Raw genomic sequence first — 12,594 nt, 5'->3', positions numbered from 1 at the left:
GACTGCCGGCTGAGCTATTTAAACATGGCGGCGAGAAGCTGGTAATGTGCATGCATCAGCTTCTATGCAAAATATGGTCGGATGAAAGCATGCCTGCCGTTTGGAATTATAGTAGAGTGAAACTTCAATCTGTGCCAATTACCGCGGGATTATATATAATATACATATATATAATTGGCGCGTACACCCTTTTTGGGTGTTTGGCCGAGCTCCTCCTCCTATTTGTGGTGTGCGTCTTGATGTTGTTCCACAAATGGAGGGACCTACAGTTTCAAGCCGACTCCGAACGGCAGATATTTTTATGAGGAGTCTTTTCATCGAAGAAATACACTCGGAGGTTTGCCATTGTCTGGCGAGGGGCGACCGCTATTAGAAAACACTTTTTTCTTAATTTTCGCCTTTCACCGAGATTCGAACCTACGATCTCTCTGTGAACTCCGAATGGTAGTCACGCACCAACCTATTCGGCTACGGCAACCGCGGGATTAGTCTTCTAAACATCGCCTATAAGGTTCTAGCGAGCGTATTGTGTGAAAGGCTGAAGCCCACCGTCAACCAACTGATTGGACCTTGTGGCTTTAGACCTGGGAAGTCTACCATCGACCAAATACTCGCAATACGCCAAATATTGGAAAGGCCCATGAAAGGAGAATCGACATACACCATCTTTTCATCGATTTCAAAGCTGCATTCGAGAGTACGAAAAGGAGTTCCGCGATGTCTAAATTTGGAATCCACGCAAAACTAATACGGCTATACAAAATGACGCTGCTCAATAACAGCAGCGGCGCCGGAATTGGGAAGGACCTCTCCGAGCCGTTTGATACCGAACGAGGTTTCAGACAGGGTGACTCGCTGTCGTGCGACTTCTTTACCCTCATGTTGGAGAGCACGGTACGAGCCGCAGAACTTAATCGCTCAGGCACAATATTTTGTAAGAGCGTACAATTGTTGGCATGTGCCGATGATATCGATATCATCGGCCTTAACAACCGCGCTGTTAGTTCTGCCTTCTCCAAACTGGATAAAGAGGTAAGGCGAATGGGTCTGATGGTGAACGAGGCCAAAATGAAACAAACGGTCCACGCACTTGAGTATCGGCATCCACGTTACTGTTGACAGTTATGACTTCGTTTAATTTGGCACCAACATTAACACCGACAACAATGCCAGCTTTGAAATCCAACGTAGAATCTCTCTTTCCAACAAGTGCTATTTTGGACTAAGTAGGCAACTGAGCAGTTAAGTCCTCTCTCGACGAACAACACTAACACTCTACAAGGCTCTCATCATGACGATGACAACATCCAATCAAGCGACGCTTGAAGTGTTTGAGAGAAAGATTCTGTGGAAGATTTTTTGACCTTTGCATGTTGGTGACGGCGAGTAGCGCAGGCGATGGAATATTGAGCCGTATGAGCTTTACGACGACATGGACATAGCGCAGCAAATAAGTGTTAAGAAATAAGTGCTACGCTGGCATAGTCTTGTCGTCTGAATGGAGAAAAACGATCCGACTCTGAAATTATTCGATGCGATAAATGGTGGTAGCAGAAGCAGAGGAAAGACTCCTTGCGTGGAAAAATCAGGTGTAGAAGGACTTGGCTTCGCCTTGTGTGTCTACCTGGCGCCGTTAAGACCGAGAGCGCGCTCTGCTAAGCTCAGCCAAAAATGCTTAAGCGGTTATTGCGCCAACCAAGCAGCCGAAGAATTAATTTACAAAGTTCTGATATATTTGAAGATAAAATTTTTTAGTATTTTCCTATAAAACACATTTTATTTGACGGATATTTTTTATCTATTTTGTAATTTCATAAAACACTGCCCCCAGCTGCATTTCTGCCATGAGAAAGCTGCTCATAATAACTATCCCTTCCGCCCGAAGCTAAGCCTAGATCAGTCAAAGTTTGTGCGTCACTCCATTATTATAATTATTTGGTATGTAAGGTCTCGATCGTAGTAGTTGACATTCATTTCAAGCGTAAAGATCCTTTTTTATCTAACGTCAAAAATGTCTACGTTCGTCCCGAAACATCAGCATTTGCGGGAAGTCTTGCTTCATTATCACCTTTTAACGAAAGCTGCAGCTGAAACGTGTGGTATATTGATCAATATTTACGGTAATCACGCTCCACACTGGTTTCGACGCTTCCCTTGTGGCAATTTCGACGTGAGTGATAAAGATCGCGAAGGGGCATGGAAAAAATTCGAAGATACTCAACTACAGCAAATATTGGATGACATCAAGACGCACGCCACAAATAGGAAGAGGAGCTCAGCCAAACACCCAAAAAGGGTGTACGCGCAATTATATTTATATATATATATATATATGTATGGTATATATAATAATATATATATACATGTTTGCACGCGATGGGAATGATCCAAAAAGCAGGTAACTGGGTGCCACATCAATTGAAGGAGTGGGTTATCGAGAGGCGTTTGGTGACGTGTGAGATGTTTCTTGAACGGCCGAAAAAAAAGGTTTTCTGCATCGCATCGTCACTGGCGATGAAAAATTTATCTATTATGATAGCCCTAAGCGTCGAAAGAGTTAGAGCCTGCCAGGTGAACCAGGTCCATTGACAGCGAAAAAAAATATTCATGCTTGAAATGTTAGGTTGTGCATCTGGTGGGATCAGAAGGGTGTCTTCTCTTATGAACTCCTTAAACCAGCTGAAACCATCACTGGCCATCGTTACCGACTGCAGCTAATGCGTTTGAATCGAGATCTGAGCTCTGATAGAAAAGCGGCCGGAATGGAACGGTAGACATGACAAACTGATTTTGCTGCATGACAACGCCAGGCCACACGTTACTAAATCAGTCCAGATATATTTAGAGGGGCTGAATTGGGAAATCTTGCTCCACCCCAGACTTTGCGCCTTCGGATTACCATATGTTCCGCACTTCTTACGAGAGCATTGCAAACTGGCTCAATAAATGGATCAAGTCAAAAGAATTCGAATTTTTCAGCAGAGGAATCCGTATATGCTGCCTGAAAGATGGAGTAAAGTTGTAGCCAATGGCGCATATTTCATGTATTATTTATTTGTTTAAATAATTCGTAGCTTTGGCTAAGAAAGGACGGAAATTTATTCCCATACCCAACACTAACATACTTTTGTACTCAACCATTTTGTATAATAACAATAATAAACAAACATTTAAGTTGTCGAATAAAACAAATATTTTATTAATTTCATTTTAAAACTTTTGATTAAATCTCGAATTAAAATGTGCTGTGTGTAGACTTTTCAAAAATGAATTGAACACATTTGTCTTTGGATGCCTTTTGAATAGATTCTAAAACAGTCATATAACAGTAAACTTAATAAATAGTCAATAACAATAATTTGTAGTACATTTCAAACCCTTTTGACAAAGGCAGTTCGGGCGTATATATTTTCTTTTGCATAAATATTCGCCTGATGATGCATAAAACTCAACAAAAGTGCGGATTTTATTCTGTCACTTTGAAATAAAATGAAAAGTGCCAGCATTACCAAGTTTTTTTCTAGTAAATATATCGGATTTCAATGCATTAAAAAACGATTTGTTAATTGTTTAGTTTTTACTGCAAATACTTTAATTAACCACTTTTTGGTTTATCTTTTAATTTGATCAAGAACAGTTTAGAAAATTTTACTTCTAAATAAAGGGTACTTTTTATCGAGTATGCATATGTAGTTTTCAGATTCTCAGATTGGCTATAACATATTCATTATATTTGTTTTTTTTTTAATATATATTTATTAGATTTCATTATATAGATTATATAGTCAAATTTAACATTTCAATGTTTAAAAATTTTTTTATTTTCACTTTCGTTTATTCGTTTTACGTTGTTCTGCATTAGAATTGTGTTTTTAAAGGTAAAAATGTGTTGCTGCACTCTTGAGCTGGTAATTTGAAGAAAAATCTATGTGCTTAAAATAAGTATTGTAAATAAATAAAAAAAATTCTTATGTATGTAAGTTGGACTAGTCATTTTACACCACACGAAAAATTATAAGACCAACTAAATTTGTTATATTTTTATTATCAGTTTAAGGCTAGCAATTTCTGTTTTTAATATTTAAACTTTAAATGAAAAAATGATTTAAAAACATCCAGAAATAAGCACACATTTCATAAAACTTAAATTAATTATTAAGGAAAGTAAAATCTTTAGAATGAAAAGAGTAGACGACGAAGATCTAGATTTAGATCTCTTCTGCAAATACTCAGCGGCCTGTTCCGCTTTAAGGGGGTATTCTGCTCTAGAAATTTGAAAAAATCGATTTTTTTTTGCATATTTTCAAAGTGTAGACCTTCAAAAATATGCCCTTCAACAGATTTTTCAAAATTCGAATTATTTTCGGAGATACAGCGGATTTTATGACGTGGCGTCTAAGCTGGCCGAGTGGAGCGAATCGCACAATGAACGGCAGATGTTACCGAACAACTTCCAGAAAATCTTTTGTATCCCACACAACCTTTATTTATTCTGTACATATATACCGGTGTCCAACTAATTAATTTCGTATTTGTTAGTAACCTCATATCTATTTATGTAGTCAATATTTTGACAGTGACAGCTATTCTATGTTAAAGCATGCCAAAAAATCAAGTAAATTTGATATGTCACAGTGAATATTAGTGAACACACACTTTTTTTTTATTACAGTCAAAATGTCCAATTACGTTCAATTTACGTACAATTTAAAGAAAAATGCAACAGAAGCACATCGTTTACTCTCAGAAGCTTATTCTGAATATGCTCCAGAGGTTAGAGCGTGTCAGCAGTGGTTTGTACGATTTAAAAGTGGTGATTTTGGCACAGAAGACAAAGAGCGATCAGGTCCATCAGAAAAGTTTGAAAACGAAGAATTGGAGACATTACTCGATCAAGATCCATGTCAAACATTTCTCGTACATTCTGAAACAAGGAAATTGGGTGCCACACGAATTGAAGCCGAGAGACGTTGAGAGACGATTTTGCATGTCTAAAATGCTGCTTAATCGCCACAAAAAGAAATCGTTTTTGCATCGTATTGTCACTGGCGATGAAAAGTGGATTAATTACGACAACCCAAAGCGTAAAAGATCATTTGTGAAGGCAGGCCACCGCGTCAAATCGACACCAAAGTCGAATATTCATGGTTTGAAGGTAATGCTCGGTATTTGTTGGGATCAGAACGGTGTGCTCTACTATGAGCTGTTAAAATCGGACCAGACGATCACGGGAGAGTCATTTTACATACAGGCAACAATTGATACGTTTGAAGCAAGCAATAGCCGAAAAACAGCCAGAATAGGCGACCAGACACGAGAAATTGATTTTCCATCATGACAATGCTCGGCCACATGTTGCAGTACCGGTCAAAAATTATTTGGAAAATGCCGGATGGGAAATTCTACCTCACCCGCCTTATAGCCCAGGCATAGCTCCTTCTGATTACCACTTGTTTCGGTCGATGCAGAATCAGTTTTCTGGAATACGGTTCACCAATGTTGACGGTATTAAAAAATGGCTTGATGACTTTCTCGGCGCAAAAGATGAGAAGTTTTTTTGGGATGGAATCCATAAATTGCCTGAAAGATGGGAAAAAGTTGTCGCTTCCGATGGACAATATTTTGAATAAAATTTTTTTTCACTTTTATACTTAAATAAATGGTTATTTTAACAAAAAAAATACGAAATTAATTAGTTGTACAGCAATATATACTTTATACTTCTATAATATAATATATACCTCGAAATATATCGCCGATTAATCCAGAGTGAGTAGTAAATATTGTGATCTAAGTTATTCTATTCGAATTGTTGCTCAAACTTCAAACGCGATTTTCTCAAAACTAAGTTTTTTGAGATGGTCGTCATGATATCTCAAGTTCTAATTGACCGATCGCTTTGAAGTTTGATAAGATTTTTTTATTATACATCTGTCTATCGCGCCTGCCTCGGATTTTGAAAAGCTTAAGTTTGAAGTATTTTTAAAAAATTTCAAAAGGTAAATAAAAAGAGGGTAAACAAATTTTTTTTTTTCAAGTTGACGCCATTTTGTGAATTTTTGTTTTTTCTTTGATTTGGCGTAATCCGATAGCGACATCCTAATTAATGAAGAATTTTTTTAATTTGTTTGTTTTAGATCACTACAAGGGTTGGAATCATGTCAACCATGGAGCACCGTTTTTTATGTAGGCCCCACTCCGCCGGCCTGTAATTTCACGATTTTTTTATTTTTATACTTTTCCAATATTAATAAAAACCATAAAAAAATGGATAGTAAAAATGTGTTTCTTTTTTTATCTTAGTTTTAAAAATACCTAAAATTAGGGCGTCTAGACCAGAATACCCCCTTAAGGCTCAGAGCGAGCTCACAATGGAAGACTGTCACATATGGACATTCAACCATCTTAGACTCCTATACGAATATACCCAGTGATTGTGACTATCACCCTCCCATTCTATGCTTCGAAAGGAATTTCTTAATGAAAATCCCTTCTAGACAGGATTGGCTTGAAGAAGATCCATCACCCGTTAAGATCTACACGGAAGGATCTAAAATGGACACCGGTGTAGGATCAGGGTTATATTGCGAAGAGCTTTCTATCAGTGAATCCTTTGAACTATGGGATCACTGCGGTGTTTTTTTTGCGTCTGCCAAAGCTAACCAACCTAAGGTTAATATATATAAAATTTAAAATAAATAGAATTCTTGGAGCTAATTTATAATTTGGAGCTTAGTAATTTGTGTTGTATCCCTCTTTGCTTGAAACTTGTTGAAGTCGGCGAGGCCTCCGATTTTTTTTTAAATATTTTGATGAATTTTTGACCATTCGACAGTATCCCTCCGTTGAACACCTTTTTTAAAGGGAAGGAGCCCTTCCCCATAAGCCTCCTTGCGTGGCCTAATGGTTTCGGTACTCGTTTTGTTTAGCTTTACGCAAAATTTGATCGAGTAACGTTTGCTGCATTTTCGCCATTGCAAAATCATAACACACTTTTGAAACAGCTTTCATGCGCGGAGCGATGTTGACTGCACCGCTGTTGCCAGCGAACTGGGACCGGTTTCTAGTGGAAGGGGAAGGTCGAACGGTCATTTTCCCCCTCCAGCCGATTCGGTTGATCGCTTGGCAGACGCTCCGCGCGGGAGGGCTCATTACTTTTCAATCAAACCTTGTACCTCTAACCCCTTAAACTGAACGATATTGGGACATTTTTCTTTTGTCGCTTTAATAGATATCATCGTAATCATCTTGGTCTCATAATTTTTTCGTGCAGTGTAGTTATTGTTATCTAAACTAAGAAACTGATAAAAAATAATAATGCATTAAAAAAATTTTAAAATTATGTTTAAAGTGCGCTTTCAAAAAGTAAAGCTCGTAACACTTCATATCAATTGTAAACTTAAACATAAACCGGATTGCTCGAGAGCAATTCGCATTCCGTCAAACAGGTCCGTATGTAAGTATTTTGATTATAAACAAAACCCTTTGGGTTGTTTAGTGCATTTGCACTCTGTGCTCATCTTTCTAGAACAACCATTTTACCTTCTGACTGAGTGCGTGCTTACACTAATGTTTTATAAATATTAAATATTCTCACATTTTCTAATGTTTCAGGTATAATTTCCAATATTGCAAACACTTTCAATATTTCCTTTATACTAATTACTTAATGTCATATTTGTTAAGCTGTTCCGATGCATACACATGAGTGTATGTGTTAATGGCATAACTGTTGAATACAGGAGCGCATTTTTCATTTCCATTTAGACCATTTTTTTATGTACTTAAAATTCTAAATTAAAGTCTAAATATACAACTACATCTATATACATATATATATGTATATATAAATGTATAACTTAAAATATGCTTCACTAAAATGAGTAATTTTTGGTATTTTATTATTATTAATATTAAATGTAAATTAAAGCAAAATGATCCAAAATAAATACAAAAGATATGCAATTGATAAATGCGCACAGGATCATTAATATCTGCATTGAATTTTGCCATCACAAATTAAGAAACAAACAAAAATATATACCTATAAAAACAAAAACAAAAAATATTTATGAGTAAAGAAATTACTGCGATACTAGAAATTTACTACTATTATTTGCTCAGTCATCAAATCGCTTCTCTTCTCTACCTCACATAAATGCTATTTAAGCCTTGAATAACTGTGGAAATTCGTTGGCAATCTCACGCACCAACTGCTGATCCGATGCGCTACATTCGGTCTCCTCACAAAAGATGCGTGTAAATATTTTCATAAAATCTTGCTTGCGGTGCTGATGTTCAGGATAATTGGTATTTCGTAGTATGCGACGGCATAATTCTAAATAGCAACGCCGCATCTGAAATGTGAAAAATGAAATAGGAAATGAGATATAAAAATTAAGCATATAGAAAAATTTTATACGAGTAATATTAGTTTGGCGAAAAAGAAATCCATTATTTTCTCGGGAGATGGCTGTAATGATCGATATTTCGTAAAGTATCTATGAAACAATTCAAACTTTATGCTCGTTGTTAAGGTGATATTTCACACAAAAAAATTTCAGCTGCTGTTTTTTGTTTGTTCCATTCAGTTGTGAGTTACAGGGTGTTAACAATAAAACTTAAGGGGTTATATACAGTTACAAGGCCGAAAAAAGCGAATTTTCCGGATTTTTTTCTGAGAAAACTTTTAAATTTATTAATCGAAAAATTTGTACACTATTATGTTATCTTTTAGCTGTATTTTTAGTCTAAGTACTATTAAGGCATTGGCAAACCTCCGAGTGTTTTTCAACGATAAAAAGCTCCTCATAAAAAATATCTGACGTTGGGAGTCGGCTTGAAACTGTAGGTCCCTCCATTTGTGGAACAACATCAAGACCCACGCCACAAATAGGAGGAGGAGCTCGGCCAAACACCCAAAAAGGATGTACGCGCCAATTATGTAGTATAATATATAAAGGATGATTTTTTAAGAGCTATAGGAAAGTTTTTCAAAAAAACACACGTAAAATTCAGCAAAACGCATGAAATTTTTATTTAAATCGATAGTATAGTCCATATAATTTAATTTCTGAAGATTATTTCATTCAAATGTTTACGGCGACTGCGCTTCAAATAATCCATCCGCTTAGTCCAATTTTGGTATACTCTTTCCAATGTTTCGGCCGGTATCTTACATATAAATGCTTTAATGTTGTCCTTCAATGCGTTAATTGAAGCTGGCTTGTCTGAATAGACATGGGCTTTAACATAGCCCCACAAAAAATAATCTACAGGCGTTATATCGCACGATCTGGGTGGCTAATTGACAGGTCCCGAACGTGAAATAAAATGTTCACCGAACTCGCCCCTCAACAAGTCTATTACGTGTACTGTGTGGCATGTGGCACCGTCTTGCTGAAACTACATGTCATACAAGTCAAGCTCTTGCATTTTGGGCAAAAAAAGTTGGATATCATTTCACGGTAGTGCTCACCATTCACAGTTACGATACGATTCGCAGCAACTTTGAAGAAGTATGGTCCAATGATACCTCCAGCCCATAAACCGCACCAAACTGTGACCTTTTCTGAATACATTGGTAGCTCTTGCAATTCTTCTGGCTGATCTTCACTCCAAAATCGACAATTCTGCTTATTTACGTACTCATTGATCCAAAAATGAGCTTCATCGCTGAACACAATTTTTCGATAACAAAGTGGACCTTCGGCCAACTTTCCAAGAGCCCATTCACCAAAAATTCTGCATTGCGGTAGGTCGTTCGGCTTCAATTCTTGAACCAGCTGTATTTTGAAAGGCTTCACACCAAAATGCTTTCGCAAAATTTTCCACGTTGTTGAGTAACAGAGACCCAATTGCTGCGAACGGCGACGAATCGATAATTGATGGTCATCATTAACACTGTCCGATACAGCTGCGATATTTTCTTTAGTTCGCACTCTACGTAAGCGTGTTGGTGGTTTGATGTCCAATAAAGTAAATTTGGTTCTAAATTTAGTCACAATAGCTCAAATAGCCGCTTCAGTGGGTCGATTAAACTGACCCTAAAATGGAAGAAGCGCGTGGATAAGCTTTCTTAACAGAACACGCATTTTTATAATAAACTTCAATGATTTGCAAGCGTTGTTCGTTTGTAAGACGATTCATGGTTAAATTATAGACCAAACTGAAGATGTTTGACAGTGAAACAAAACACGAAACGTGCGTGAGCTGTATAAACCAACTATTTAAAAAGATAATAGCTAAAAAATCACCCGTTGCATATATATTAGTAAAAATAAAAAAAAAAGAGCTACATCTGGTCTCCGGGAGCTCCTCTCAAAAAAGACGTTTTGCGGTGACCACTATATCTCTGAACTGGATCCTCTGAAATTAAAAAACCAAAACGAATCCGTTAAAGCATTGTTAAATCTAGTAACTAATCGAAGGAATAAGCGAAATATGCAAATTTAAGTAAAATTCTAACTGTATTTAACCCCTTAACAAAGAGAAAATTCGGCACATTTTACAGTTTTTCATTGATACAAGCAAAAATGCAAGCCAGGTCGCTAAAATTGTGAATGGTGTTTACGGTGCCGATACCGTCTTTTTCTTCTTCTTCAGGTCCTTAATCCATCATGGGACATAAGGCCAATTCGGTTTCGTCGATCCCATTCAATCATTTTTGATGTTAAAGAAAATGTCGATAAAATCACCGAAATAATCGAAGTTGACCGGCAAGTTAGTAGTCGCAGCATCGCCCAGGAGCTAAAGATCGGCCATAAAACAGTTTCAAACTATTTGCAAAACATATTTTATGCAAAAATAATGGATTTCTTTTTCCCCTAATATACATAAGAGCTTACCGGATTACCCGCGCACAAATCGGACAATTGCCGCACTAGGATATCAATGAGTACTTTGTTGTCGTTTGTATAAAACATGCCAGCAGTATCTGGATTGCTAAAGATATCAATGAACATTTTGAGTACTGAATTCATGGTTTCAGTTGAATGCTTCAACACACGAATTGGATCCTCTGTAGTGAACGAGTGGGCATTAGTGAAAGATGAAAATATGCCGGGGAATTCAAACTCACCTTCTCTATTTAATAGCAATAGAATTTTCTCTGTGAAAATTTTCGCAGTCGGCAAGCTTTGCATGGCTTCGACCACAACATTTTGCGAGAAGTCAGTAAATTGCAGGTTAAATGCCAGTATTAATGATATAACCATATCGACTAGGCTCTCAGGATTATTACCCTCGACGATTTCCAAAAGAAAACTCGCAAAATGTACGCCAAGATAGTCTGAAAGAAAAAAGTTAAAACAAAAATATTTAATTCAATTTGGTTTTTGAATGACTTTTTTATTAAATGAGTACTAAAAATGATTTGGCGGAGAGGAAATACTTCATGTTGACCTTTACACGCTCTATTGATTGTCTGTCTGTAACTGTAGCTGTCTAGTTCACGAGTGTCAAATAGAATTGGCATACAGCGCCATTTGCAATAGTATACATTTTTCTATAGGATGATTAATTTTGTGCCACCTTGTATTTACTAGGTTGTTCAACAAGTTGATGTTCAGTAATGGTTCGGCACAATTTTATGGTTTGAAGTACACTTTATTATTCAGCATAGTCTCCTTGAACATCAATACACTTGTTCCAACGAGATTCCAATTTATGAACTCCATCCCTGCAATAAGAAACTGAAAGGGCTGCAAAATACGCTTACACAGCTGTTATGTCCTCATGATTTGATGAAAAACGCTTTCCACGCATGAATTGTATAAGGTCTGGAAACAGATGGAAGTCGCTAGTGACCAAATTTGGTGAATACGTTGGATGATCCAACAATTCGACCTTTAATTCATGGATTTTCGCCATTGTCAAAATGCTCTTTTGACACGCTGGACTGGTCCTGATGAAAAAGAGTTTATTTTTTTTAAACTGGGTATATTTTCACGAATTTTTTCCTTCAGCTGGTCAAAAAAGATTGCAATAATTTTTTTTCTTTGAGATCTGAGCGCTTTTGTACGAATTTTTTTTTCAGCTGGTCTAAAGGTTAAAATAATATTCAGGATTTACTGCTTTACCAGTTTGCAAGTAATCCACAAGCGAAATTCCTTTCGCATCCCAAAAAACTAATGCTACCACCTTCTTGACAGATTTCTGAACACGAACTCGACTCGAAGCCGTAGCCGTCCGTCTTTAGCTTCTTGTTTTGATTTGGGATCCTGATAATAGACCCCAGACCCATCCATGATGACGAATCGACGCACAAACTCCACTTTATCCTTTCGAAAACGCTCTTAAATTAAACGCATTCGAATGAGTTTTTGTTCCATTGTTAGCGAAAGCGGCACCCGTCGTACACACAGCTCTTTGAATTTCAATACTTCAATCAAAATATTACTTACATTGCCCAATGAGCCCAATGAGATGTCTAGGGCTTCTACTACATCTCTTTCAGTCACTCGACGATTTTCCAATACGACATCCTGCATTTTTTTCTAATATTTTTGGTGTTGTTGCTGTGTTTGGACGTGGATCGTCTTCAAGGCCACGTTTAAATTCAGCAACCCCTCTTTCTACAGTACTAATTGATGG

At 37.0% G+C, this 12,594-nt stretch overlaps 1 protein-coding gene across 3 annotated transcripts in view; it reads right to left on the bottom strand.

Moving 5' to 3' along the window:
- Positions 1–7,950: 7,950 nt before the first annotated feature.
- Positions 7,951–12,594, bottom strand: part of LOC129237377 (NCK-interacting protein with SH3 domain) — a 31,481-nt gene continuing 26,837 nt past the window's right edge. For all 3 annotated transcript variants that reach the window (XM_054872079.1, XM_054872078.1, XM_054872080.1), the window contains exons 7-9: positions 11,081–11,290; positions 10,848–11,020; positions 7,951–8,357 (exon numbers count right to left, since the gene is read on the bottom strand). In XM_054872079.1, the coding sequence (XP_054728054.1) occupies positions 8,166–8,357; positions 10,848–11,020; positions 11,081–11,290 (575 nt within the window). In that variant the 3' untranslated portion in view covers positions 7,951–8,165. The remainder of the gene's footprint in view (positions 8,358–10,847; positions 11,021–11,080; positions 11,291–12,594) is intronic.

The sequence above is a fragment of the Anastrepha obliqua genome, chromosome 2, assembly GCF_027943255.1.
Source record: "Anastrepha obliqua isolate idAnaObli1 chromosome 2, idAnaObli1_1.0, whole genome shotgun sequence".
Classification (NCBI taxonomy): domain Eukaryota; kingdom Metazoa; phylum Arthropoda; class Insecta; order Diptera; family Tephritidae; genus Anastrepha; species Anastrepha obliqua.
Note: the sequence above shows the minus strand (reverse complement) of the source record. Positions and strands in the feature narration are given on the sequence as shown.